The 25,740-nt window shown below is 33.6% G+C and overlaps 1 protein-coding gene across 1 annotated transcript; it reads left to right on the top strand.

Annotated features, from left to right (window-relative positions):
* Window positions 1-1,798: 1,798 nt before the first annotated feature.
* Window positions 1,799-23,595, top strand: LOC128546367 (sushi, von Willebrand factor type A, EGF and pentraxin domain-containing protein 1-like). Its single transcript, XM_053516815.1, has 9 exons — window positions 1,799-2,231; window positions 5,458-5,664; window positions 5,939-6,145; window positions 6,418-6,624; window positions 7,154-7,360; window positions 16,969-17,109; window positions 21,516-21,641; window positions 21,904-22,080; window positions 23,486-23,595. The coding sequence occupies exons 1-9, from the start codon at window positions 1,799-1,801 to the stop codon at window positions 23,593-23,595; spliced, it is 1,815 nt and encodes a 604-aa protein (XP_053372790.1).
* Window positions 23,596-25,740: the final 2,145 nt, after the last annotated feature.

The following is a 25,740-nucleotide window of genomic DNA, read 5'->3' as shown; positions in this document are numbered from 1 at the left end:
TCATTTACAAGCAATCATAATATATATAAAGCTAGCATTAACAGATTCTTATAAATGAACAGATAAATTAAATACAATTTTAACAAAATCTTAAAGCGAAACATCACTAAAAAGTTTAGAAATAAAATATACATGTAGATTTGGCCTACCTGTTAAAAAAACCTTCGAAAAGTCCCGATTCCATGAAGTATTCTTGACATCTCTAAAACCTTAATGATCATGAAAGAGTGTGTTCTTGTCAGGGTTAATGTACATTAAATAACAGGTAAAGCACTCTAAAGAGTTTAGATAAGGACTTTAAAAACATGATTTGACTCAGATTGTTATTGTGATAGAGACCTGGATCGTTTATACTAATTAAGTTCACATTAGCCTTAATCTTAATCCCTGACACACTTAATTTTCATCAGTTATTATGATGCTAAGGTATTAAAAAGTTGATTATTAAATAAAATGATCTTACCAGGATAAAATACGTTCTACATGGTATTCTGTTCATTACAAACAATGTCATGTTTAATCAAGTTTTAACTTCCCCATTGTTTATTTTTCTTAAATGACTATTTTAAAACTACAAAACCATTTCATCAAAATATCAATTTCTTTTTTGACATAAAATTCCAGCGGAAGTTTTCAATCTAATACTTAGTCTCAATTTTCTATTCTATAACTAATGTTTGATATTTTTGAAATTGTCTTCAAATTCCCCTTTTTGAACCCCGTAAAATTCACATACTAATAACATGAAATAATTTATTGAAACATATCTAAAGATAAAGATTTGTATTATAGAGTAATATCGATAGAATTTTTTTTGTTAAAAACAGTGACCATTTTTGCGCCCGTTTTTAATCCTTTCAGAGGCATTTGCCAGATGGCCAACATATATTTTTGGATTCAGCATACCCAAAATATGTTAAAAAAGTATGTTGGACCAAATATTAACAAAATGCTTGTAACTTTTTAAATAAGCTTATGTCTGCAAAATCGGACTAGAGTACTACGTGGAATGTGAAAACTGTTTCATCGAATATAATTTTAATTATAGCATATTTGTAAGTAAATTATTTAAAAACTCGGCTAGGCGTACTAGTCCTGACGAGGTAGATAGGAAATAGTTTTACTTTTCAGTTGCCCTGATGGTGAAGAAGTTGAATCATTTGATGACACTCTGTCATCATTGGGCAATTTTTTATGGAGGCTTAAGGATGGCGACCAAAATGGGGCCTTAAACAAATGATGTATTTATGTCACTTTCAGATAACATATATCTAATCAAACAATTTTGCCATCGGATAATTCTATTTATAAGTAGATATTCTCCAGAATGATGTGGACAACAAATGCAACAATTTTTTTCATAAAAATGAAGTCTACGTTGCAATACGTTACCAATATGTTACCAATAAATTTAATAAAGTCTTACAGTAAGTCTTCGGTCAGATCTTATGTGCATTTTCAATGTTTGCGACAATTATATTATACTGAACAACAACTTTGAAAGAAAATGTATATCATGAGAGTTCGCCATTTATAACAGTAATTTACGTTAACATCATGTATTGTTAGATACAAAAGCAAAGACTAAGTATTCATTGAATTATTTGCCAAAATTGGTTATTTGAATAAACTATTTACAAGTTAATAATTACAGCGGCCTTACAGTTACAGAATAATTAGTTCTGTTTTATAGTAACTATAATATTGAATATAAGTAACCAGTAAAAAGCATAAAGCTGGAATATCAAAACACTGACAAATTGCGTCGAGTGTGTGTTCTGCACAATAAATACGTAGAATGGTGCAACAACTTTGTCCCCTTCATGTGCGATTTAGTATAAATGGTATCAGTATAACCATTCCCCATCTTTCACCGAAACGAAGTGATGGAGACTCTTGCTCAAAAGACAGTCTGATCTTCTTATTGTTTGTTACTTGTTCAACTGTTTCGCTTTATCTTGTCATGTTAATGACACTGTTTTTCTTTCTCTGTAAAGCGTTTAAACGCAGCCATATCGTTTTAGACTGTCAAGAAGTGAGAGACATTGGAATAAACCATGCAGGCAATATACGCGTGCATAATGACACCAAGTACAATTCAACAGCAGATATAGACTGTGACGAAGGATATTACAACATCAAGGACACTCAAACGGCTGGAATATCAACTACAACAATAAGTTGTTCTCAGCATGGAACATGGGTGAACATACCTACGTGCGTAAAGAAAGGTAACTTCATTTATTTTATGCTAACTGATGAAGTACTACGGTTTATCAGTGAGATATAATCCACATTACTCACTGCATATCAGTCATTGTAAATACCGATCTACTTGTACATTGTGTATGAAATTTAAATCACTTGCTTAAAACAGGATGAAAATTGTGGTCGCACTTTGTTCTTTATAGTATATTTCTCGATTCAAATTATTTTACTGAGAATTTCATAACGTTATGCGGCAAAAAATAAGACAAAATGGAACTTTATGTTGTATACGTCTTTCTTACGCCACAACATGTCTGACATCATGTTTGTTTACACGCGTCTGTTTCCCGCCATGAGATTAAAATCTATTGCAAATTCTAACATGGCTCGATTTGATTTCCAGTCAAACAAAGAAGGAAACCAAGCTCTGTATATCCTGCGATAAACAACGGTTGATGCGCTATAAATTATTTCGATTCTAATATGTTCTTTATTGTAAAATTTATATCAAATATGTTGGAACTGTTACTTCGCGCATGCTAACGCCCTCGTGGTTCAATTCCTACGCATCTAAACTCTGAACCGTGGTGAATCAGACGTAAACCACTCGAAGGCCTTGATTATTTGTTAATTCTAACATGACTAACAATGCTTTAATCATCACGATATTATGTTTACGTCACGTCAACGAGATATTTAGCGCCATCTACGCATCAAGAAATAGCGTTTTCAAATTTCATGAAATATTAACATAGACAGAAAGCTTACTTGTCTTGCTCAACCCCAGATAATTTCAAATCGTAAGAAAGAATTAAGACCGACCCCCATTAGCAAAAAATACTGTTTACGGTAAATTCTTTCATTCATCTTATCGTAAAACTATGTGCATAGCAAGTTTATTTAAGAAATAATAAATCTGTTCCTATACTTTATCAGTTAATAAAATATGGGCAGGAGTTTGGATGCGTAATAATTAAATCACGAGTGCGTAGCACGAGTGATTTAATTTTTCGCATCGAAAAGACTGCCCATGTTTTATTAATTGATAAAATTATTGGAACATATTTATTATTTCGATTCTAACAACGCAAATAATTCGCATTTTACAGTACTATATTTTCAGCGTAATACGTCATTCGGGTCATATGCTGTTACAATTTACCCACTATGATTAGAAAATGTTGCATAGCCAATGGAACGTATAGATATTTCTTTCTTTTTTATCATAATTTCGAGAAGTATTCATAAATTAGTAATCTAACAGCTCGCAAACTAATTATGAACAGAATCATCAAATTAGGCAAGTTGACCCTGTGTTACGAGTGACGAGCTTAACTTTTATATGACGTCACATCATTATGACGTCATACTTTATGTCATACATTTATGACGTCACCGCTGAATCATAATTAAGCTAATTGAATTCGCTCGTAGAGATCAGAACGTGTTTACGGACCTATACATAAGTCAGTATGACTTTTTAGTATATTCGTTATTATTGTATTCATGCTACGCACTCGTGATTTAATTATTACGCATCCAAACTCCTGCCCATATTTTATTAACTGATAAAATATAGGAACAGATTTATTATTTCTTAAACAGTTGCTCGTCGCACACAAATTTTTGCTAACTCGTTTATTCCCTCAGTTTCTTCTTTGCGGAACGATTTGTTTGTTTGTTGTTTTTTTTTTTTAGTTTAACGCCGTTTTTCAACAGTATTTCAGTCATGTAACGGCGGGCAGTTAACCTAACCAGTGTTCCTGGATTCTGTACCAGTACAAACCTGTTCTCCGCAAGTAACGGCCAACTTCCCCACATGAATCAGAGGTGGAGGACTAATGATATCAGACACAATGTCGTTCATCAAATAGTCACGGAGAACATATGCCCCGCCCGAGGATCGAACTCGCGACCCCGAGATCCGTAGACCAACGCTCTTACCTATTGAGCTAAGCGGAACGATTTAGAATCCGATATAAGAGAGTCATCCACAATTGATATTTTTAAATCAAAACTTAAACTGAAAAACAAACCTCATTTTGTATCCATATATTTTTGTATTGGCGAAAGGCTGTACTCGGTTTTCCATGCCCATATGCGTAATTAATGCAGTAATTAAGTAATGATTTATATAGAAATCATTTGAGAGACAATGCTGCATGTGATTGTGGTCATGCTATTGAAGATGCTACACATTTTCTCTTTAAATGCAGATATTATGCTTTACAAAGAAAACAGATTTTTTAACGTCACATATATTTTTCATCCAATGAATTCGCCTATTTGGTGATAAAAATAATACTGAAGAAAAAAAACTACGTTTTCGTTAAGATATCTGAATGCTGCCAAATTATTAGTTAAACGCAGTTGTACCTCCAGCATTTATGACCCAGGACTATCCATCTTTCCTATCTTTCCATCTATCTCGCTTTCTCTTAATTTCTACAGTTAGGTCTCCAACAGTGTTGTTATTTATTTCGCTTAGCTTTGTACTCTTTCATTTTTTTCATGAGAATACAATGCAATCAAAAATATAAACTTTTCTTTAAATATACTTTCGGGGACGGACCGAATTACTAATGTTAGATGAACTTGTGGTCCAACCCTATTACTTTTCCTAGAATGTTTTGTATATGTTCTGTATATGTACATTGTATATGTTATCATAAAAAAGGAAGAAATAAAATATGTATAATGCTTGTCTTTGTTAAAACACTCTTACGCTAGAATGACGTCAAAGTTTTTGTTGCGACCAAGAAAGAGCGCTTCTATATTTTATCTATTGTTTTAGATTAAGGACATATTAGATCGAACTAATTAATAGCACAAGCTTGTTTTAACACTATTTATACATCGGGCGGTAATACGTCGTTCTAATGATTTCGCTCGGGCTGCGCCCTTGTGTAATCATTACGCCCGACATATAACCACCCATCGTGCATAAATAGTGTTAAAGCACTCTTTTGCTATAATTTTTTTATATTAAATACAAATACTACTTCAAGTAAAAGCAGACTGAGGTCGTGTGACTTCATTCTGTGTGCTGTTAAAAGTGCTTTCAGAGTGTATAAAAACGTGCCCGGTGTTCTGGAGTTAGACAATGTTTGGTTTACCTGTTTTAGTTGATAAAATATAAGTTAAATCAACAGTTTGTACTCTGTGATTTATGATTAGAGTACTTAATTCCTGATTTGATAAACAATATGTAATTCTATAAACTTAACAATCTCCATCATATTGCTGCAGATTGTGGAAAGTTAGACCAGCTGAATATATCAAATGTTAAAGTGATGCTCACTTTCACTGATGCAAGATACCAGGCGAATGCTGCCATGACCTGTGATACTGGATATACTGATAAACATAAACCACAGGCAATGGATTTTTCAACAGTTTTAATCAAGTGCTCCGCCAATGGAACATGGGAACATTTACCGGAATGTGTAAGGAAAGGTAATGTATGCCTTTGGAATCACTTTAAATACACTAGTATTTCAGACATGGTGTACAACATAGTATTAATTTTTATACATAATACGTACGATACTGAGTAAGGGATAGTATTTATTAAATAGTCTGCCAGATGCTATTATGATTTCAAGAAGTGTTTGCAAGTTAGAAATCGAAACTTCTAACGTGTATATATGGTATTATCAATTACATGTACCAAGAATTTGTATATAATAGTTTGTTATAGATATTGTTAATTTATTTGATAACTGTTTAGACTGCGGCAATGTACACAATATCAGCATAGACAATGCAGACAATAGACGTCTGCATACTGACACCAAGTACAGTTCTACAGCAGATATAGACTGTGACGAAGGATATTACAACATCAAGGACACTCAAACGGCTGGAATATCAACTACAACAATAAGTTGTTCTCAGCATGGAACATGGGTGAACATGCCTACATGCAGACGGAAAGGTAGCTACATATATACATATTATTTTATTCTACTTTTTCTACGTTTAACATATCATTTGTTTTATTACTTTTGTTCCTTTTTATAACATTTTAAACATAAAACTCTCATTACTGATTTCAAATGACTTACAAAACATTTCTATAACGCCATAGTAACTTTGACTAAATACGACACATTATGTTACATCCGTTTTGTTCAAAAATTGTTTCTAATTTCTGGTATTACATATCGGAAATGTCATTTATACAAATGTACATTTTAATTACTGCAGAATGTGGAGATTTAAGCAAACTTAATATACCAAATGCACAGGACAGGCTTATCATTTACGACACAAAGTACAACTCGATAGCAAATATAAGCTGTGATCCGGGATATAAAGAACAGAATAAAAGTCAAACAAAAGGGATTACAAGTACTTTGATAAGATGTAACGAGAATGGAACATGGGCAAATCAACCGACGTGTGTCAGGAAGGGTACATATTGATTTTTTTTATGTTTTAATTTTGTGACATTCACGGTTTATGCAGTGAATGTCATGACAGTCAGTAGTAATGCATAATATGTCATGTATAATAAATACAAAGTCATGTGTTTATTAGAAAAACAGTATGTCATACCATTACAACAAAATTCAAGTCAAATATTATAATTTATATTATATTTTATAGCAATCTTGATTTGTCTTGATATTGATTGCACATGGACAGTTTGCTGGTAAAACTAATCAAAGTGATTATATTTGTGAAAACAAGTTATATATAATTTTGAACAAGGTACATGTTTTCATACCATTTAAGATTTAGATCTATATTATAAATAAAAAAATATTATACACTTATTTTTGTGCTGTAAATAAATAAATGTTTCTTCTATGTAAGTTTTGAACTTAGATTTAAAATATTCAATATTCTAAAAACATTCCTTTTGTCATATTTTGCTATGTATCTAAGTATTCTATCTCTTTAAATGAATTATGGTATATAAGACGTGTATCTTTTACAGATTGCGGTGACGTGTATAATATCAGCATAAGCAATGCAGTCAATAGACGCCTGCATGATGACACCAAGTACAGTTCTACAGCAGATATAGACTGTGACGAAGGATACTATGACATAAATGACACACAAACGACAGAAATATCAACTACAGCTATTACTTGTTCCGAGTATGGAACATGGATAAACATGCCTATGTGCGTACGGAAAGGTAAAGTCAGATATGATAGCCGTGTTGACATTATCAGTTCAAAGTTTATACCCTGTAATATCTGAGGGTGAATTAATACATTGTGTCACTCATGGTTTCCACGTTACAGCACGGGTGTTTCGTGTAACGCATGTTTGCTCCACATTCCGATGAAAATATCGATTTAATCCAGTATTGACTAATTTATTCGGTGTTGAATAATCATATCCACTTACATCATACGTTCCACATCGCGGGAGTGAAATAAACCAATTACATAAATTTGATTGCAAACTAAGATAATGAAGCTTTGACGTCGACGTCGTTTATAGTATAGGGCACGTTTGTCAAATTGACTTGTATAAAACAGTTAAAGAAAGTTAAAATGTTTATGCTTCGGCAGGAAACGCTAATATGTGATAAAAAGAATATTACATTTGTGATTTTCCATATCGAATATTTGAAACTCGTGGTATGAAATTGATAAAGTGCTCGGCATAGCCAAGAAAAGACACTCGTGTAATATCCTCTATATATACAGCGGGTATATATTTCAACGCAATAATGAAAGGTGAAAATAAAATGGAATTTAGGGCCCGGGGTTCTTTTCGGGTATCTCCTAAAAAGATATTTCCAGAATATAATTTACCGAATTTCTTGTTTTAGGGAGTCGTAGATTCTATGCAGGTTTTGAAACAAGAAACAAAATACATGTAAAATCAAAATGTCAAGCAATCTATATTTATACTAGTAAAGTAGAATATGAGTACAGAAAATCTTCTGTTTTATGCTTTGTATTGTACAAGTATTGCAGGAGAACATTGCAAATCACTGAATTAATAGTAAGGAACTTTATTTAGTTTACTGCTTAACCTATTTTTCTGAATGTATATATTATTAAACGATTGGCATTGCGCTAAATTTCACACATTTTCGTTTTTGTTTAAATATGTTACAAAAAAATTCGATTTCAATACCATTTGATTTAATATTTATATTGATTGCGATTCAGGAAATGATATACATTTTTCAAGACTTACCTTTTCAGATTACAGCATAATAATGTATTTGACTATACTAGTCTTTTAGCCTGAGAGTAATATGACATTGCAAAAGCAATCGTATATTTTTCTCAAAAGCAATAAGAACAGTCTGTTATAATTTGAAGCGAATATATTTTTGTGACAAGAATTTATCGTATAATGAGATGATTCACGTTTCAACAATTTTTGAACATTTAAGTAGCTATTGTGCTCAAACTTGTAGCGTAGAAAAGGCATTTAATGACGAAAAACATTGACCCGAAACATTTGAACCGTTTCTGGACGATAACGTAGAAGCGCGTTGGCCTATGATCACAAAACTTGATAGGATAGTTGATCGTGACCACCATGAGACCCCTATTAATGTTGAAGTCAGTAGGTCAAAGGTCAAGGTCACATTGATCAAGAACAGGTTTACAGTTTCCAGGTGATAACTCAAGAATGCCTAGGATTATGAAAGTTGATAAGAAGGTCTTTCATGACCAGCAGATGACCCTTATCGATTTTGAGATCAGTAGATCAAAAGTCAAGGTCACAGTAATCCAGAACAGTTAAACGGTTTCCGGACGATAACTCAAGAACACTTGGGCCTAGAATCACGAACCTTGATAAAATGGTTGATCATGACCAGCAGATGACCCCTGTTGATATTGATATAGGTCAAAGGTCAAGGTCACATTGACCCAGAACAGTAGAACATGTTTTACCAAATGACTAGAAAATGCTTTGGTCTAAGATCAGATTTGATACAGAGGTCACTTATGACTGGTAAATGACCCACACTTCTTGATTTGAGGGCAGTACACCAAACGTGCACAGTGACCAAATAGTTTCTGTTCCTTGTGCAAATACTGAATGCATCAGGGGGTGGGGGTATTTCGTGTTCTACGAACTCTTGTTCCATATAACAGTCTGTCTGTCCGTCTCTATACCTGCCAATGTTCTATCACGTTTATTAGATTCTTGCCTTTCGCACCATTATTTCAGATTTTTTTAATTTGCCTAAGTATCATTCCATTTGACAGTACAGAAATATCCAACAGTTTTTCCTCAGGGTCTGTCCGCCGCAAAACATGACTCCACATTTTATTTCCATACATGCGTATATTGAGCTAAATTTAAAAACAAGTGTCAATGAGAATCTACAAACATAGTTGTCATGTGATTAGAGGGGTGTTATGACTCTTGCATTCCCATTTTCATGTTCTTAACATTTATTGGCACTTACAGAAAATTACTAATACATGCAAAAGTCATGCCGCGAAAATGTCAACTTATGTATACTTTTTATTTAAACCTTGTCTTCTGTATTCAGCCCGTTAAAACAAATTTCAATACGTCGATGATAATATATGAAGCTTGTCTTCAAATATTTTGCGTGGTATTTTATTTCTTATATACATAATAATTTCAGCATGTCGTCAGATGTAAAGGCAGTCGTTGGTTTATCTATGGTGGCTAAATTAGGATGTTTCGTGATGTTGCGTTGGCTTGCGCGCGGTTTATGCAACACGTTTCTTTGTGTCGTCCTGGCACACACGCCAACACACAATAACAAATTTTGAAAGTTGTGTGTGTTGTTTTGGTTTGCGCGCCAGCGACACAAACGAATCTGATGAAGATGCATAGAACGCGACAGAAGGATACAATTAATTTCGTATTTAACAGAGAGCTCAAGTAACGGAAAATAACTTTCTTACATTTGATGGATTCTAAAACTTTCACTGGAAGATAATAAGTCACAGCTGTTGGCGAGGAAGTGTTTTCTTCGTCTGATAAGATATTTTGAATAAAAGGAGAATTGGTCAACGATGTATATTCAGTACATCATATTTCCAATGACATAGCTTTTCAGAACAATTTAGACCAAAATGTAAAACCTGTATATAGAGTGGAAATTGTATAGGGTATTTCTGTATTTTGACCGTGAAACGACCTTGACATTAACTTTGAAGAAGTCAGCATTGTATGACAATTTTGATATAATTATATCATAAAAATAGATAATATTCATGCAAACATTTAGCTCACCTTTAAAATTAATCTATAACACTTGAACATTAAATTATCATGGAAACGGTGACATTTTTGGTTAATTCTAGACACCATGTACTGGTATGAAAAGTATTTGTTTCCGAAACATATGGATATTCTTTATTAAAACTATAACCTTTAAGTGAAAATCATGCATTTACAAATTTTGATATTACATTTGTAACCAAAGTGAATTTAAAAAAGGCTTGTTTTCTTGTAATATGACCTTGAAGTGACCTTGACCGTGACATTGAAGTGGTCCCTACTGTATTCCAAATTGAAGAACATTATAGTATAAATAATACCCATGCAATTATTTAGCATTGCCTTTATTAGCTCACATGTCACAAAGTGATAAGGTGAGCTTTTGTGATCGCGTGGCGTCCGTCGTCCATCGTCCGTCCATCCGTCCGTCCGTAAACGTTTGCTTGTTACCACTCTAGAGGTCACATTTTTCATGGGATCTTTATGAAAGTTGGTTAGAATGTTCATCTTGATGATATCTAGGTCAAGTTTGAAACTGGATTACGTGCGGTCCAAAACTAGGTCAGTAGGTCTAAAAATAGAAAAACATTTTGACCTCTCTAGAGGCCATACTTTTCAATGGATCTTCATGAAAATTGGTCAGAATGTTCATCTTGATGATATCTATGTCAAGTTTGAAACTGGGTTACGTGCCGTCAAAAACTAGGTCAGCAGGTCAAATAATAGAAAAACCTTGTGACCTCTCTAGAGGCCATATTTTTCATGGGATCTGTATGAAAATTGGTCTGACTGTTCATCTTGATGATATCTAGCTCAAGTTTGAAACGGGTTACGTGCCGTCAAAAACTAGGTCAGCAGGTCAAATAATAGAAAAACCTTGTGACCTCTCTAGAGGCCATATTTTTCATGGGATCTGTATGAAAGTTGGTCTGAATGTTCATCTTGATGATATCTAGCTCAAGTTTGAAACGGGTTATGTGCCGTCAGAAACTAGGTCAGTAGGTCAAACACTAAAAAACCTTGTGACCTCTCCAGCGGCCATTTTTATGGGATCTGTATGGAAGTTAGTCTGAATGTTCATCTTGATGATATGTAGGTCAAGTTCGAAACTTGGTCAACTGCGGTCAAAAACTAGGTCAGTAGATCTAAAAATAGAAAAACATTTTGACCTCTCTAGAGGCCATATTTTTCAATGGATCTTCATGAAAATTGGTCAGAATGTTTACCTTGATGATATCTAGGTCAAGTTTAAAACCGTCAAAAACTAGCTCATTAGGTCAGATAATAGAAAAACCTTGTGACCTCTCTAGAGGCCATATTTTTCAATGGATCTTCATGAAAATTGATCAGAATTTTTATCTTGATGATATCTAGGTCAAGTTCAAAACTGGGTGACATGAGCTCAAAAACTAGGTCACTATGTCAAATAACAGAAAAAAACGACGTCATACTCAGTTCAAAACTGGGTCATGTGGGGACAGGTGAGCGATTCAGGACCATCATGGTCCTCTTATAAATAAAACACCCACAATGTTACATACAATTTTCACAGAACTGGCACTTTATGGCTACCATCGTGGACGACATCTTGGATTCCTTGGAACGCCACCATATTTGCCAAATTATGCCGGCAGTTCCAGATACTATAGACGTTACCAAACAATTTGGTATACAGCATGCCTTGTTAACAAATGGATCCCACCTCACCATTTGATATCCCCAGATTGTCATTCTACCATAGTAATCACGAGTTGTATAAATAAATCATGTGTGATATGACACGGTCATAATCACGTTGGACCGTTTTAGTGGTAGTGACGTTGTCTTAGAAACGAGAGATAATTACTGGTAATGGTCTGAAATCTGAAATTTAATATACACATTTAATACTGGTATATTCTTATCCACCATATATTTTAATGTTAGCAAAATAGGATCATAAATAAAGATATCAAAGATATCAGAACACTTTCAGGGTATTTTTCTTTAAAGAGGACGGGGTAAATATTCCAAGGCGGCCAGTTTGAATATTTGCTATAAATATACCTTATTGCCTCACGGAATTTAGGTAGAATTGCGAAATGTTTGTGACTTGTGACCGGCTTGTCTAGACCTAAAATCCACGATTTATCCCCTAGCTAACATGCCTGCGCAGTTTTATACTGTCATGCAGCAAAGAGTTGTATTTAGATATTTTAGCCCTTTAAAATGTGTGTATATATAAGTATCAGTTTATCTCGAGTTATTATATGAAGATAATTAGTTTCCGTCATTTTGTTTTTATGGAATATCGGTCAAGGTTAAGGCAGTTTTTTAACGCTAGTAACAATTGTTTCTACAATTTGATGTAGAGTTTGATTAAGCACTGACTTTTCAAAACTTCAGAATATACAGTCAAACCTGAGTTAAAGACCACCTCTGAACAGAGACCACCTGGCTCTAAAGACCACATGTTGTGTTTCCGGTTTTAACATCTACAGTGTATTTAAACCTGTGAATAAAGACCACCACCAAAGACCATATTTTGACTTTCCAAAAGGTGGTCTTTATTCACAGGTTTGACTGTACTGCACTTGCTTGATTTTTTTGTAAACTGATTTGAAAAATTGAAACCCGAATAATATTTTGAAATGGGTATCCATAGAAAAATCACAATTTCGATAACATTTTCTCGGGCAGATTTTTTCTACAATGTATATTTTAATAAAACTTCTCACAGGCATAACTTAACATGCACTATATGATATGGTGAAATAAAATGTACAGGTAAGTGAATTTTTAGATATTTGCCCAAGATTAAAGGGATCCGCACATTACACACTCATTTGAATTATTTAAGCTTCAAAGCATTATAATATAATATTTTATCCTAAAGTGTATAAAGATATCACCAGTCCCTAGGGGTTTTCGTGTGCAAAAAAGATCCAGAGCTAATTTATACATCAATGTGTAGGGGAATATCTCAACTTTCGGAAAATCTTGGGTGCATTTCCCGCATCATGGTATGTTTTTAAAAATCCAAAATGGCCGCCAAAATTGTAGAAATATACTAATTTTCAAGTTTAGGTCCTTATCTTATAGAAATACGAATGGATTTTTATCCTGACGTATTAAAACAATAGAGAACACATTTTGCCACTGATTTAAACATCCCCAGCTTTTATTATATTTGACTGGCTTATCGTAGTAGGTTGTCCCCCTTGAAAATTATCCGATAATCAATATTGGTTTCCCTGTTGATATTACTTTGAGCAATAGATTATATAGGAAATTTATTTTTAATGATTAATTTCAAATATGTATTTTGGTTTGTGAATATTTTATCAGATATGACAGTAAACTTCAATTTCTTCTCTTCAATTTGATGTAAAAATATTTATTCTAACTAAACATCTTCTTGCTTCCAATTTTGTTTTAAAAGTATCACCGTCGCTTATATTGAACATATAGTGAAAAACAGTAAACTTATCAATTTCTCTTACTTTAGAGGCAAATAAATCATATTTTCCAAAGCATGACAATTTATTATCACATATGTAGGTATTCTTGACTTTATAAACAATACAATAATATAACTTTAAGTGTAATAGGGTAAAGGCTTCTTGCTTCCATTTTACTTCAAAGTATACCAAGAAATAAAAAACTTGTGGATTTCTTAAAGTTCTGATGTAACTTAAAACCGTGTTAATTTACGGAACTGCATATACCAACAACTGACGTACGATTCAATATAGTCTTTTGAAATAATAACGTTCATAATTGTCTAATTAGTCAAAAAAGAACAGAACAGAACAGAGCTTTGATATTTCCCCAAACTGTTTATGAGAACAATACGAATCAACATAAATTACATAAGTTCCGACTGAAAGCTAAATATCTTTCAAATATTGAAATATTCGGCGAAATGACAAAAACTACTTCAAAAAATAACTTTTAATGAAATAGTGGGGGCCTCCGTGGCCGAGTGGTTAAGGTCGCTGACTTCAAATCTGTTGCCCCCTCATCGATGTGGGTTCGAGCCTCACTGGTTCGAGCCTCACTCGGAACCCTCACTCGGGGCGTTGAATTCTTCATGTGAGGAAGCCATTACGGAAGGTCGGTGGTTCTACCCAGGTGCCCGCTTGTGATGAAATAATGCACGGAAGGGTACCTGGGGTCTTCCTCCACCATTAAAGCCGGAAAGTCGCCATATGACCTATCGTGTTTCGGTGCGACGTTAAATCCAACAAAAAATGAAATAGTGTAATTTGCAAGTTAGGCGCTCACTAAAAGCTGGTAAGAGGGGAAAGAGGATGTGTGTATTTATTTAAAGCCCTGCTTCCCGGGTATTCAAATTCTTTTGTGTGTATGCAACCCATGATTACAATAGGTAACAGTTAACGGCCACGTGCCACACCTTAGCACGCAAAACCACAGATATTTCATATAGAATTTTATATAAAATAGACTCTATTTTGACAGGCGTCACTGTTCATAGTCATGGTTTACATGCTTTTTCAGTGACAATTCAAGGTTAAAATGTTTGACGGGAGCAGGGCTTTAAACAAAAGACACAGCATAGTTTCTTTGATGTTCAAAGAAAGGGTGAAATTAACAGACGCGCAATATCATGCTTATTTTAGAAATGAAATCCAAGCTTACAAAAATTGGCACGCTTTTCATGAGTTTGCTCGCACAGCAGGATTATCTCTTTATTACGACCTTCATTTTTTGTCACGGTTTTGTTCGTGGAAAGCATGAAAAACAGGCACCTTTACAGCTAACGACTTTCGTTTACACGATCAATTTGATTTAATGATAAATTGTATGGTATGTACAAACACATAATTATCTGAATGGCATATTTGATTTATGTATAATCAAGTAACTTAGACACTATAAATAAGGAGACAGGATAAATCAGAGCTAATTGTTTAACAAAATGAGTTAGGATCTCTATGATACACATACACCAATGCTGATCAGAAAAAAATCAGAAACTTGATTCATAATACAATATATTCTTTCTGTCTTTGATTTCTGTGGAAAACCTTGGATCACGACCAGTTAATAAAACATGTGTGTGCGTGTTTTAGTAACATGTATGTTTTTTTAAATTTGTCCAATTACTCGGGTTTTTCTTCCCCATTGCCTGTCAAATACAGTATTGCTTAGTTTATTACTTTATTTTATCATGTTTTAAAGAGTAAACATCTAGGCATGAAAGTTAAACAAAAGTACCGTTATATAGACAAGAAAAATCAGTCAAAATGGGAATACATGTATCATCACAAAAGTTTCGTTTTTCTCGAGGAAAACTATTATGTATGCATGTGTTTGTGGGAAAGCTCGTTTATGAAATAATTCTCAGATTTTAATGTTTGGCGGGATTCAAAGTTTCAAAAGAAAAGAAATTTATTTAAATATTTTCATTTTCTGTTACATGACAACACGAATTTCGCAATATCAGAAGCTAACATAATGTTGTGGGGTTTTTTTACAGAAACGTTTTATATCTTTACATGAATAAAACTTCTATATGAATCTATAAAACATGATTTATATCAAAAACTGGCTACATATTTTGTTGCTGTCTATGGAGTAACATGCGACCTTATTTTCCGTGTATTACGGTTACTTAAAGCAAAATATTAGATCAATGCAAAATCCATAACAAAGGCTTAAATTATTGACTTAGGTCATGAATGACACGACTTAAGCTAATGTAAGGGAGGCAATCCAGTTTGAAGAGAATTGCTTTCACACAGTCAGCAATGAAGGGAGAGAATTCTTGCAAATTCTCGTTAAAAGCTGACCATGTCCATTTTTGTCAGTTTTTTTAAATATACATCGAAAAAATATTGAACAAATCATGAAAGTTTCACGAAAAAATAGCCAAAATTGGATATGGTTTTCATTTTCATTTGTCTTATTTAAAGGTTCGATGATAATGACCAATTTTAGTGATTTGTTAAATTCGACAGCATTTTTCATTACCTTGATACCATTTGTCTTGTATAATGACACCTCATTTTTTACCTATGGCTAAATGACCTACATGACCCATGGTTGTCGGTCAACGGTCAAGGTCATTATTGAAGTCAAGTAAAATTGTTTCCGCTCCATACCTTTTATGTACATGGATGAATTATTTTAGTACTATACACAAATGTTTTCCATGATGAGACAATGTGTCGCGTACATAATCTATGCTTGTAGGTCAATGTCACTATTGAAAGTTAAGTAAAATGGTTTTTGTTTCTAAGTTACTACAGGCCTTTAAATTCCTATTAGTGTTGCCAATATCGAATACTAACAAAGTTTTCCACAGGTAGGGGACTTTTGTATTGCCGCTGCAATACCCGGTCATTTTGTTATTTCTAATTTCACATTTCACTTCACGGAACCTTTTATGAAAATTTCGTCCATGTAATACGTGTCATAAAGACTATATTCACATTAATATTATGCTTTTACTTTCAAAAGTTTAGAGGAAAGTTTACATCTATTTTTTATTTACTGTTGTGTCAGAAGTCAGACTGCTTATAATTGATTGATCATGATTTGCTATGTTTGTTCTTCTTTTAGACTGCGGAAACTTAACAAGCCCCGAACACGGAAATGTCACACTTAACAATGGACTAACAACATTTAACTCTACTGCCACATTTACATGTGACACTGGCTATGAATTGACTGATAAGAATATTTCGATATGCAATGCCTCTGGTAATTGGAACAGTATCCCAAATTGCAGAATAAAGGGTATTTATAACTTTCTTAATTATGAACAGTGTTTATATGGTACATTTTTTATTTAAAAAGACAGGAGGAATTCCTTAAAATTTCCAAATATGCTCCAGTGGTATTTACTATGAGGTGTTATCATACTGTTTATTAATTAAATTGTTTTATTATCGATTCCGTAATAATAAGTTATTGATAGTTTATGATTTAATACTGCAATTGAAATTTTGCTTATTTAAATACAAATGTTTTAATGTTTTGCACAAATGAATAACCTTTGCCAGGCCGAGGAAAACGTGTTTTTTTTCTGAATTTGTTTTCTGATATTTTTACATTTGCAAGCATGAACTGAGATCTCATTCCGTATTTAATCACGCTAATAGTGCATTGAAGCTAACTGTTTTACATAAAGCGATAGGTATATTTATCATATCACTTGTTGAATAATGATTTATCTTATTATATGATCTCCAGAATTATTTAACTTATTCTTTTTAAAGTTTAAGCTATATTTCAATATTACTTTTTCTCTGCAGTTATAAACCCATCGGTTACTTACAACTGCATTCTCCGTGTTTCTTTACAACTACATATACATTTTGTAATATTTTTAAAGTTAAGATAATACTACATGTACATAAAAACTCAATAACAAGAATGTGATTACAACGTTTTACATCTCTGTGTGCCTGATAGGTTCAATGTACAAGCAAACCTAAAGAAAGTATAATATGACTGCATGACATTTGCCAGAAATCTAATTCGGACCTAATTATTGTACCTGTTATTATTTAAAAAATATAATTATTTGTCGTATATTCCGATTCATAAATCGGCAGTCAGGCATTGTAACGTTTGCTCGATAATTGGTTAACAGACCCGCCCCTATTGTCGTAGATTATAATATTAAAATTGCCCCTCGTGATTTTTTGTGTAAGAGTTAGGCAACGATTTATAAGTTTTATATGCCGTAACATCCACGAAACGATTGTAAAAGTTGATGCGGTATTTGTATAAAGGTAAATATTTGCGAAACAATTAACTTAGCTCTGTTTAGCTTTTATGTGATTCTTTTTTAATAAAATATAAAACCCATTATACCTTAGCCTAGCAATGTGCTGCAGGGTCGACTAAGGCTTTCGTGATAAAGTGCACTGCCAAGTACTCGCCGCTATACACATTGATTCGAACCCGGGGCATTCATCTCATGTTCTACTTACTATTCATTTGTTCTGGTAATTCATATCCACTGAATGAACGCAATGTATTTCAAGTAAGGCTTCATATAGAGACAATTCGTATGTAAAATATCTCGTACAGTAAAACTATCGCTGCTATCTACATGTTCTGGATATCTTGAAGACGTACTGTAAATTGAATGTTATGTAGTTTTGCGAGTTAGACAAAATAGATACAATATTGTTAATTGGCTAAACTGGTTTCAGGTTGTTTGTCTGTCCGTCCGTCCGTCCGTCTGTCCGTAGACACAATCTTGTGCGCACCCACTCTCCTCATCCTCTTGACACAATTTAATGAAAGTTCACACAAGTGATCAGTATCAATAGTAGTTGTGCATGGTGCATCTTAGGTTCCTTCAGAAAAAAATACAGAGTTACGGGACATTGTTTTTTGTTACTATACTATATACATAGAGTCTGCATAGGCAATCTTGTGCGTGCCTAATCTCCTGAACCCATGCACACAATTTAATGAAACTTCACACAGGTGATCAGTACCAACCTTAGTTGTGCATGGTGCATTTTTATTAGCTATATATCCTTGCTTGTGTCGCACTACATATATATTGAACTTGTCTTGAATACTTTCATTGGTCGTCTACATATCTTATCGAAGACTGAATGTCATGGTTCACTATGGTTGAATATGTTTTTACTTAATGTTTATTTTTGTCAAAAAATGACATGTTAAGGTTAGTATTCAAAGTATAAAGTATAAATGAAGTGAAGTATAAAATCTTTGCCTGAACTAATTTACCCGTTCCTAGTATGCAAACACTTGTTTAACACATTTTTAGCTCCACCATTCGGAGAATAGGGGGGTGGGGGCTATTCTACTCGCCCCGGCGTCGGCATCGGCATCGGCGTGACCTTTCTTGGTTAAAGTTTTTCGGCAACCTTTTTTTTCTGTCATGTCCTTCTTACTATTGCTTATATCTTACTGTAACTTCACATAAACATTGTCCAGTATACAAACAAAGTATGTGTATGGGCTGAGCCCATTATATCCAAGGTCAAGTTCACCAAGGTGTTATACTTAGGTTATTTTCAAGGTTAAAGTTTTTCGGCAACCTTTGTTTTTCTGTTATAGCTTTGTTACTATTGCTTATATCTTTCTATAACTTCACATAAACATTGTCCAGTATACAAACAAAGTATGTGTATGGGCTGAGCCCATTATATCCAAGGTCAAGTTCACCAAGGTGTTATACTTAGGTTATTTTTAAGGTTAAAGTTTTTCGGCAACCTTTGTTTTTCTGTTATAGCTTTGTTACTATTGCTTAAATCTTACTGTAATTTTACATAAACATTGTCCAGCATACAAACAAAATATGTACAGGGGCTGGGCCCATTATACCTAAGGTCAAGGTCACCAAGTAGTTATACTTCGGTTATTTTTAAGATTAAAGTTTTTCGGCAACCTTTGTTTTTCTATCATATCTTTGTTACTATTGCTTATATCTTTCTGTAAGTTTACATAAACATTGTTCAGCATACAAACAAAGTATGCGCAGGGGCTGGGCCTATTATATCCAAGGTAAAGGTCACAAAGTTTTTATACTTGGAATTATTTTCATGTTATTTTTTTTTCGAAAGCTTCGTTTATAGACATATCTTTGGTACTTTAAAAGATAATGGCTTGAAATTAAAGATATTTCTTTATAATCATCATCTGCATGTGTGGTTACAAATCCCATAACTCTTATTGTAATTTGTACAGAATTATGCCCCTTTTGTACTTAAAGTTTTTTTGAAATATTCGCTTCTTGGATATAACTTTAATGCAATATAAGATAAAGACTTGAAATTTCAAATGTATCTTTATCATCATCATCTGCAGGTGTGGCAACAATCCCCATAACTCTGATATGTATTTTTGACCAAATTATGCCCCTTTCATACTTAAATTTGTTAACAAACTTCGTTTTCTGGACATAACTTTGGTACTATATAAGATAATGACTTGAAACTCAAAATATATCTTTACCATCATCAACTGCATGTGTGGTAACAATCCCAATAACTCTAATTTATGTTCTTGACAGAATTATGCCCCTTTATGTATTTTCCTTTTAAAGTAGAGGTCTCTTATTGAGACATATATTCATTTTATTGTCAAATCGCCGAATAGTGGAGCACGCTGTCTTACGGACAACAACGTTTCACTTGCACACTCATACTGAGTTTATCAAATTATGTATACGTACGCGTGATTTATGAACTCGCGTTCCACGGTTCATAGCTAAGATATGCAGGGCTGCGTGTTGTGGGTTTCGTTTTGGGGAGGCTGCCTATTTGAAACGTGGCATTCCTGTTTGATATTTATCCTTGCTTTTTTTAACCATGAGGGCATTAGTGATCTGAACGGTTAATTGTGGTAAATCAAGAAGACCAGTTTATTCGTATGTTCTAACGTATTCATTAAAGTAGTTTGACAATAATCATATTGAGCTTCATTTATCTGAGTAGTACTGAATCGGACTTCATGCGACATTTTGACCATGCTCTCTCATCTTTATGTCAACCGTTGCTTATTTGTTAAAATTAATGCCGTTTCAGACGGTCTTAGGCTCTTGTTTGTTTCGCAACTGTAGATTATATTTTATGAAATGTCTTCTCAGCAATTACTACAACTATTTCGAATAATTCTTAATGTTATATTACTTAGTTGTCCCGTGGACAACATAAATGTACATATGGAACAATCATAACTCACTTATGTAACATAAAAAAAATTCAAATTCTTAAAACTTAAACCTTAGTATATAATGCGCCGAATATATTCTACTATAAGGATTACAAAAATCAGAGTTAAATTATAATAACAAACATAATAAATTTAATCACACTTGCTATATTCCCTTACGATGCAGCAGAACTCTTTCAAAACAACTGTACAGTTATGTTGAACCTCAGGAATCGTTTAGTATACTCATCTCGGTCAGATCTGCATAATATAGGGTTTTATATATCCATATATACACCAAATTTTATAGTAATATATTATTGATACCGATAATAGAATCAATATAAATTTCTGAGGTAACACCAAATTAAATCTCTTCAATAACTTTTCATACTTTCTGCCACCGACTTCCCTTACATTTTGTATATAAGTACTTCAGTTGAGACTTGTTCTTGTTATTACAGACTGTCGCACTCCTTCTGCACCTATAAACGGCAAAGTTGACACTACAAGTGGTACGATATATCAGTCAGTGGCTACATTCAGTTGTGATACCGGCTATACATTGAATGGTGGCAACAATACAGTCTGTGAATCGTCCGGAAACTGGAGTGAACATAACTTGAAATGCGTCATTAACGGTATATCTCGTACATCAGAGTTTGCGGCACATGTACTTATTATTAAATATTTTCAACTGTCTAAGTCACAATTTTAAGTCATAGTTATTGCCTTCTTAAAGAAAAATCCCTTCTAAAACTTGCATATATAAATAATTCTACCAATAAAGATGTCGTTCTATTAAATTGAACACTTAGATAATTATTAATGGCAGCTAAAATATTCTTACAGATTGCGGAATCCTTACAGCACCTGGAAATGGCACTGTTGATTTCAGCAATGGTACAACATACACATCCATAGCCTACTACCGCTGCAACATTGGTTTTGACCTGAATGGTACAAATAAAACTTCCTGCCAAGCTAACAGAACTTGGGATGCTCAAACTCCTACATGTGTTATAAGAGGTAACAAGAAGCTTAAACTTTCTTAATTGATATGATTCCTCCCTCTGATTTGGTTTTCCATTATGTAAAGCTATGCAGGGTAGTAAAAACTGAGTCTCCATTTAGATCTTTGAGATAATATTTATACCCGAGATTGCGAAATTACGGAAGGAACGAAAACTGGAATTGATTGTTTCTAAAACAAGTGTGCCGATCATGTTGTTAATTCATTGCCAAAGCAAATGTATCAATATTATATGATAGCCATTTTGAAAGGATGTAAACTTTAAACTGAAAGTTATTATCTTCATTTACAAGACGGTATCCATTCCTTACGAAAGGGAAGAGGAATCCAGTATATATTTTGGAAAGAGAATGAATTGAGTGTGAACTGTGTGAGGGTTCTTTTCTATTGTAATATGATATAATAATTTATTATATACCTATTTAAATTCTGTCAAATATACAGCTGATTAAGTTTGCCTCCCGTTGACATCTGTGACAAGACCTACAAAACTGGAACAAATTAGATCTTAAATTAGGCCAATAAAATTATTTAAGATTTGTTTTATTTACACCGCAATGGCCTGACAAGGGCGTTTCATGAGCTATGGTAAGAATTTCCTGACGATAGAATTTTGGGACCAATCTGGTAATCAACTGTCCATTCATCATCAGCAGGGACATCTGGTGGCCGCCATTTTCTCATTAAACTCCCATATTTAATAAAATAGCAGACAGGGACCTGTGAAGCTTCTTCTTTAATAACAGCCTTTTGAAACAATAATGAAATTTCAGGATCATTGTTTTGTTCCTGAATAAGCTGTGACCTTAACCTTGAGTTATGACCTTGGTCATTAAAAAGATAATGATCAGAAAAGGTGTCAGAGTCTGTAAGTTATACAGACAGATTTGAAGGAACAGAATTATTTGTTTCAGAATTAAATGTTGCATTGATAATAGTATCAGATAAATTTATGTCTGACACAAGATCACTCTCAATGGCTTTCTTAGCCGTAGAACGGGTTACTATACAAGAAGGGTAATGGTCAGGAATTTTCTGCTCAACTGGATCAGGTTTTTGATCCAAACAAAGTGTGTCCGTTACAAGTGGATTTACCAGCTAGGTCATTTCCTAACAGTAAATGGACCCTTTAAATGGTAAAACAGATCTAATACCCACAGTCAAAGGGCCAGTAACCAAATTTTAAGTTAAATAAACATTTTAGCGGGGTACATAAAGAAAACCACACTACATCCCTTGAATAAGTACATTTGTACTAGAAGAAGTCTTCTCAGAAAAAGGCAGGACATCTGCATGCATATGAGATTAAGAAGCTGATTTTAATAGGAGTAGACAAGGTAGAATCATCGATAAGTGATATAGAATCATCAGATATAAATGGCTTATAAACCTCCATTATAGAATCAGAAATGATGTCCTTGACCTCTATAACAGTATTAACATCAGTACAAGCCTTGCGTATAGATTTCAGAGAGGTAAGGCCTGCAGGACCTGCCTCATCCCCTCCCTGATTCATCTTTAAAGAGAAACTTTTAGAGATAATGTGTCCAGGGTTTTCAATAGTTGCTAGTAGGTAGAGACAAACGTTTTTCAGCAGATTTATAACCTCTATAACCTCTATTTATAACTTTTCAGCAGGTGTATTACCAATAAATTTTGATTTTTAACTTCATGTACTAGAATTATTACCAGATGAGTACCTGCAATTTTTATGTGGAAAAAGGGGTTTCTTGTTGAAAAATAAATTGGTTTGTTGAACGGCATAATTACAATAAAGTGCGAACATATCATAAAAATATGCCATTTTATGAAGCGGTAGGAAATGAAAATTATTTATAATTTTCATACTCTACAATGTCTTACGCATCAGGGCACGTTAAACAAAATATGTGTTATAAATGAAAACAGAGCACATTTCATGTACCTGTACTTACAGACCAAGCTAAAATAATGTTTCAGTAACGTAAATTGTTTAAACATGATGTTTGAATGAAATTCATATGGACAGTATGTTCATGTGTACATTTATAGTTCTGAAAATTTACTTTTCTACCTTATATTACAATATTGTGCAATTCCACGGCTACCTATTTAAGTAACTTTAATATTTGCCAGTTGCCATTCTGACATATATTTCATAAAGTTGCACGGTTGTTTTGAACAACATTCATGGGAGTAACAACTTAGCGATTTGGTGTACAACTTTTTATAGCACCAAATGACCTAACGCGGTGAATCTTTAGTACAACAACAGTTTTGATCTTTTTTAATTTTTGTTAACGTTTTTCTAGTCAATGAACATAAACAGTCTGCATGATAAGCTACTTTGCGTGCTTGTTGTTTTCTGTGTAAAGTCTACACTTAATCTGCATTTACTGAATTTCATTAGGCCTTCTACACATAAAATCATTGCCTTGCTACCAATGACAGCTTGGTAAAAGTCACATTTCACAGTCGCCTCAAGTTCATCACACAGATTTACCATGACTTGTTTCATAAAAATTAGATATGCTTATTGTTAATTGCTCACTTATGAGCAAATAGATATAAATGAAATGGTTATTTAAAACCTGTCTTGAGAACAGTTGTTTGTACTTTCTCGTTAAAAACTGTTTAATGCTTTTATGCATGGTGTTCTTCTAACAACAAATTGTTTTTCTTATGTATTGATTATTATTTTGCTTTTATAATTAGTAAATGCAATTTATTGTGTATATTTCTTAGAAATGTATGTATGAATGATATTTATGTGTTTATAACAACAGTGTCAGAATAATTTGTATATCTGATATATTGATAACGTAACACATAAGCACAGATAGTGATTGACTCCCTTTTCATGTTGTCGTTGCTATAATTATTGTTGAATTGCTGTAATTAATAGAATTTGGGTCATTTGTGGCTGATTTGGGTTCATTATGTGAATGACTGGGTCCCAGCTTCGCACATTATGCCTTATACAAAAATTAAAGGGAACCAGATATTTGATAGAGCAGGTACTCGTTGTAAGACACAATGTATAAATTTGGACCAATCAGAAACAAGTTCTAAAAATAGCACGTCTGCTGGGGTATAAATAGGTAGATGAATGATAGAGAGCTCATTCGGTATCCAGCGGTTGAAGAAGTCACATCGAGGATTCAACTAATAATTTATCCCAGTACCTTGAGAAGGAGACTATTGCAGTTACCCTGTCAGGGCGGGTAAATTATTAAAAAAAAAGACTTTGAAAGTTCTTAGACTAAAGAAGAGTACAGTAGCAGAATTTCGATAAGGTTTCGAGCTATAGGGCCAGCGCATAGGAGTTTTACCTTAAGGGTAGTTGAATGCTATATACGATAGCATATATAAGCTGAGCATCGGGAAGCTGAGACAGAGACCCAGAGTTTGGTAATCTACTGAGATAGTAGGAGAATTCCAGCTTATAGACGGTTCAGCATTATTCGCGAAGTACAGCCAAGGCATCGGGGATAATACCTATATGGTAGTTGAATGCTACATATGATAGCATATAGGCGCTGAGCATCCAGGAGTCAGGGCAATTTCATAGAGTTTGAGAGGACAGAGGCCGAGCATCTATGCGATAGGACTCGTATGTTGTTGATTCAAAGACATTGTCTGACAGGAACTTCAACAAAAAGACCAGTCAAGTATAG

The sequence above is a fragment of the Mercenaria mercenaria genome, chromosome 10 (genome assembly GCF_021730395.1).
Source record: "Mercenaria mercenaria strain notata chromosome 10, MADL_Memer_1, whole genome shotgun sequence".
In the NCBI taxonomy this organism is placed as follows: Eukaryota; Metazoa; Mollusca; class Bivalvia; order Venerida; family Veneridae; genus Mercenaria; species Mercenaria mercenaria.
The sequence above is the reverse complement of the archived record's forward strand: the minus strand, read 5'-3'. Positions and strand labels throughout refer to the sequence as shown.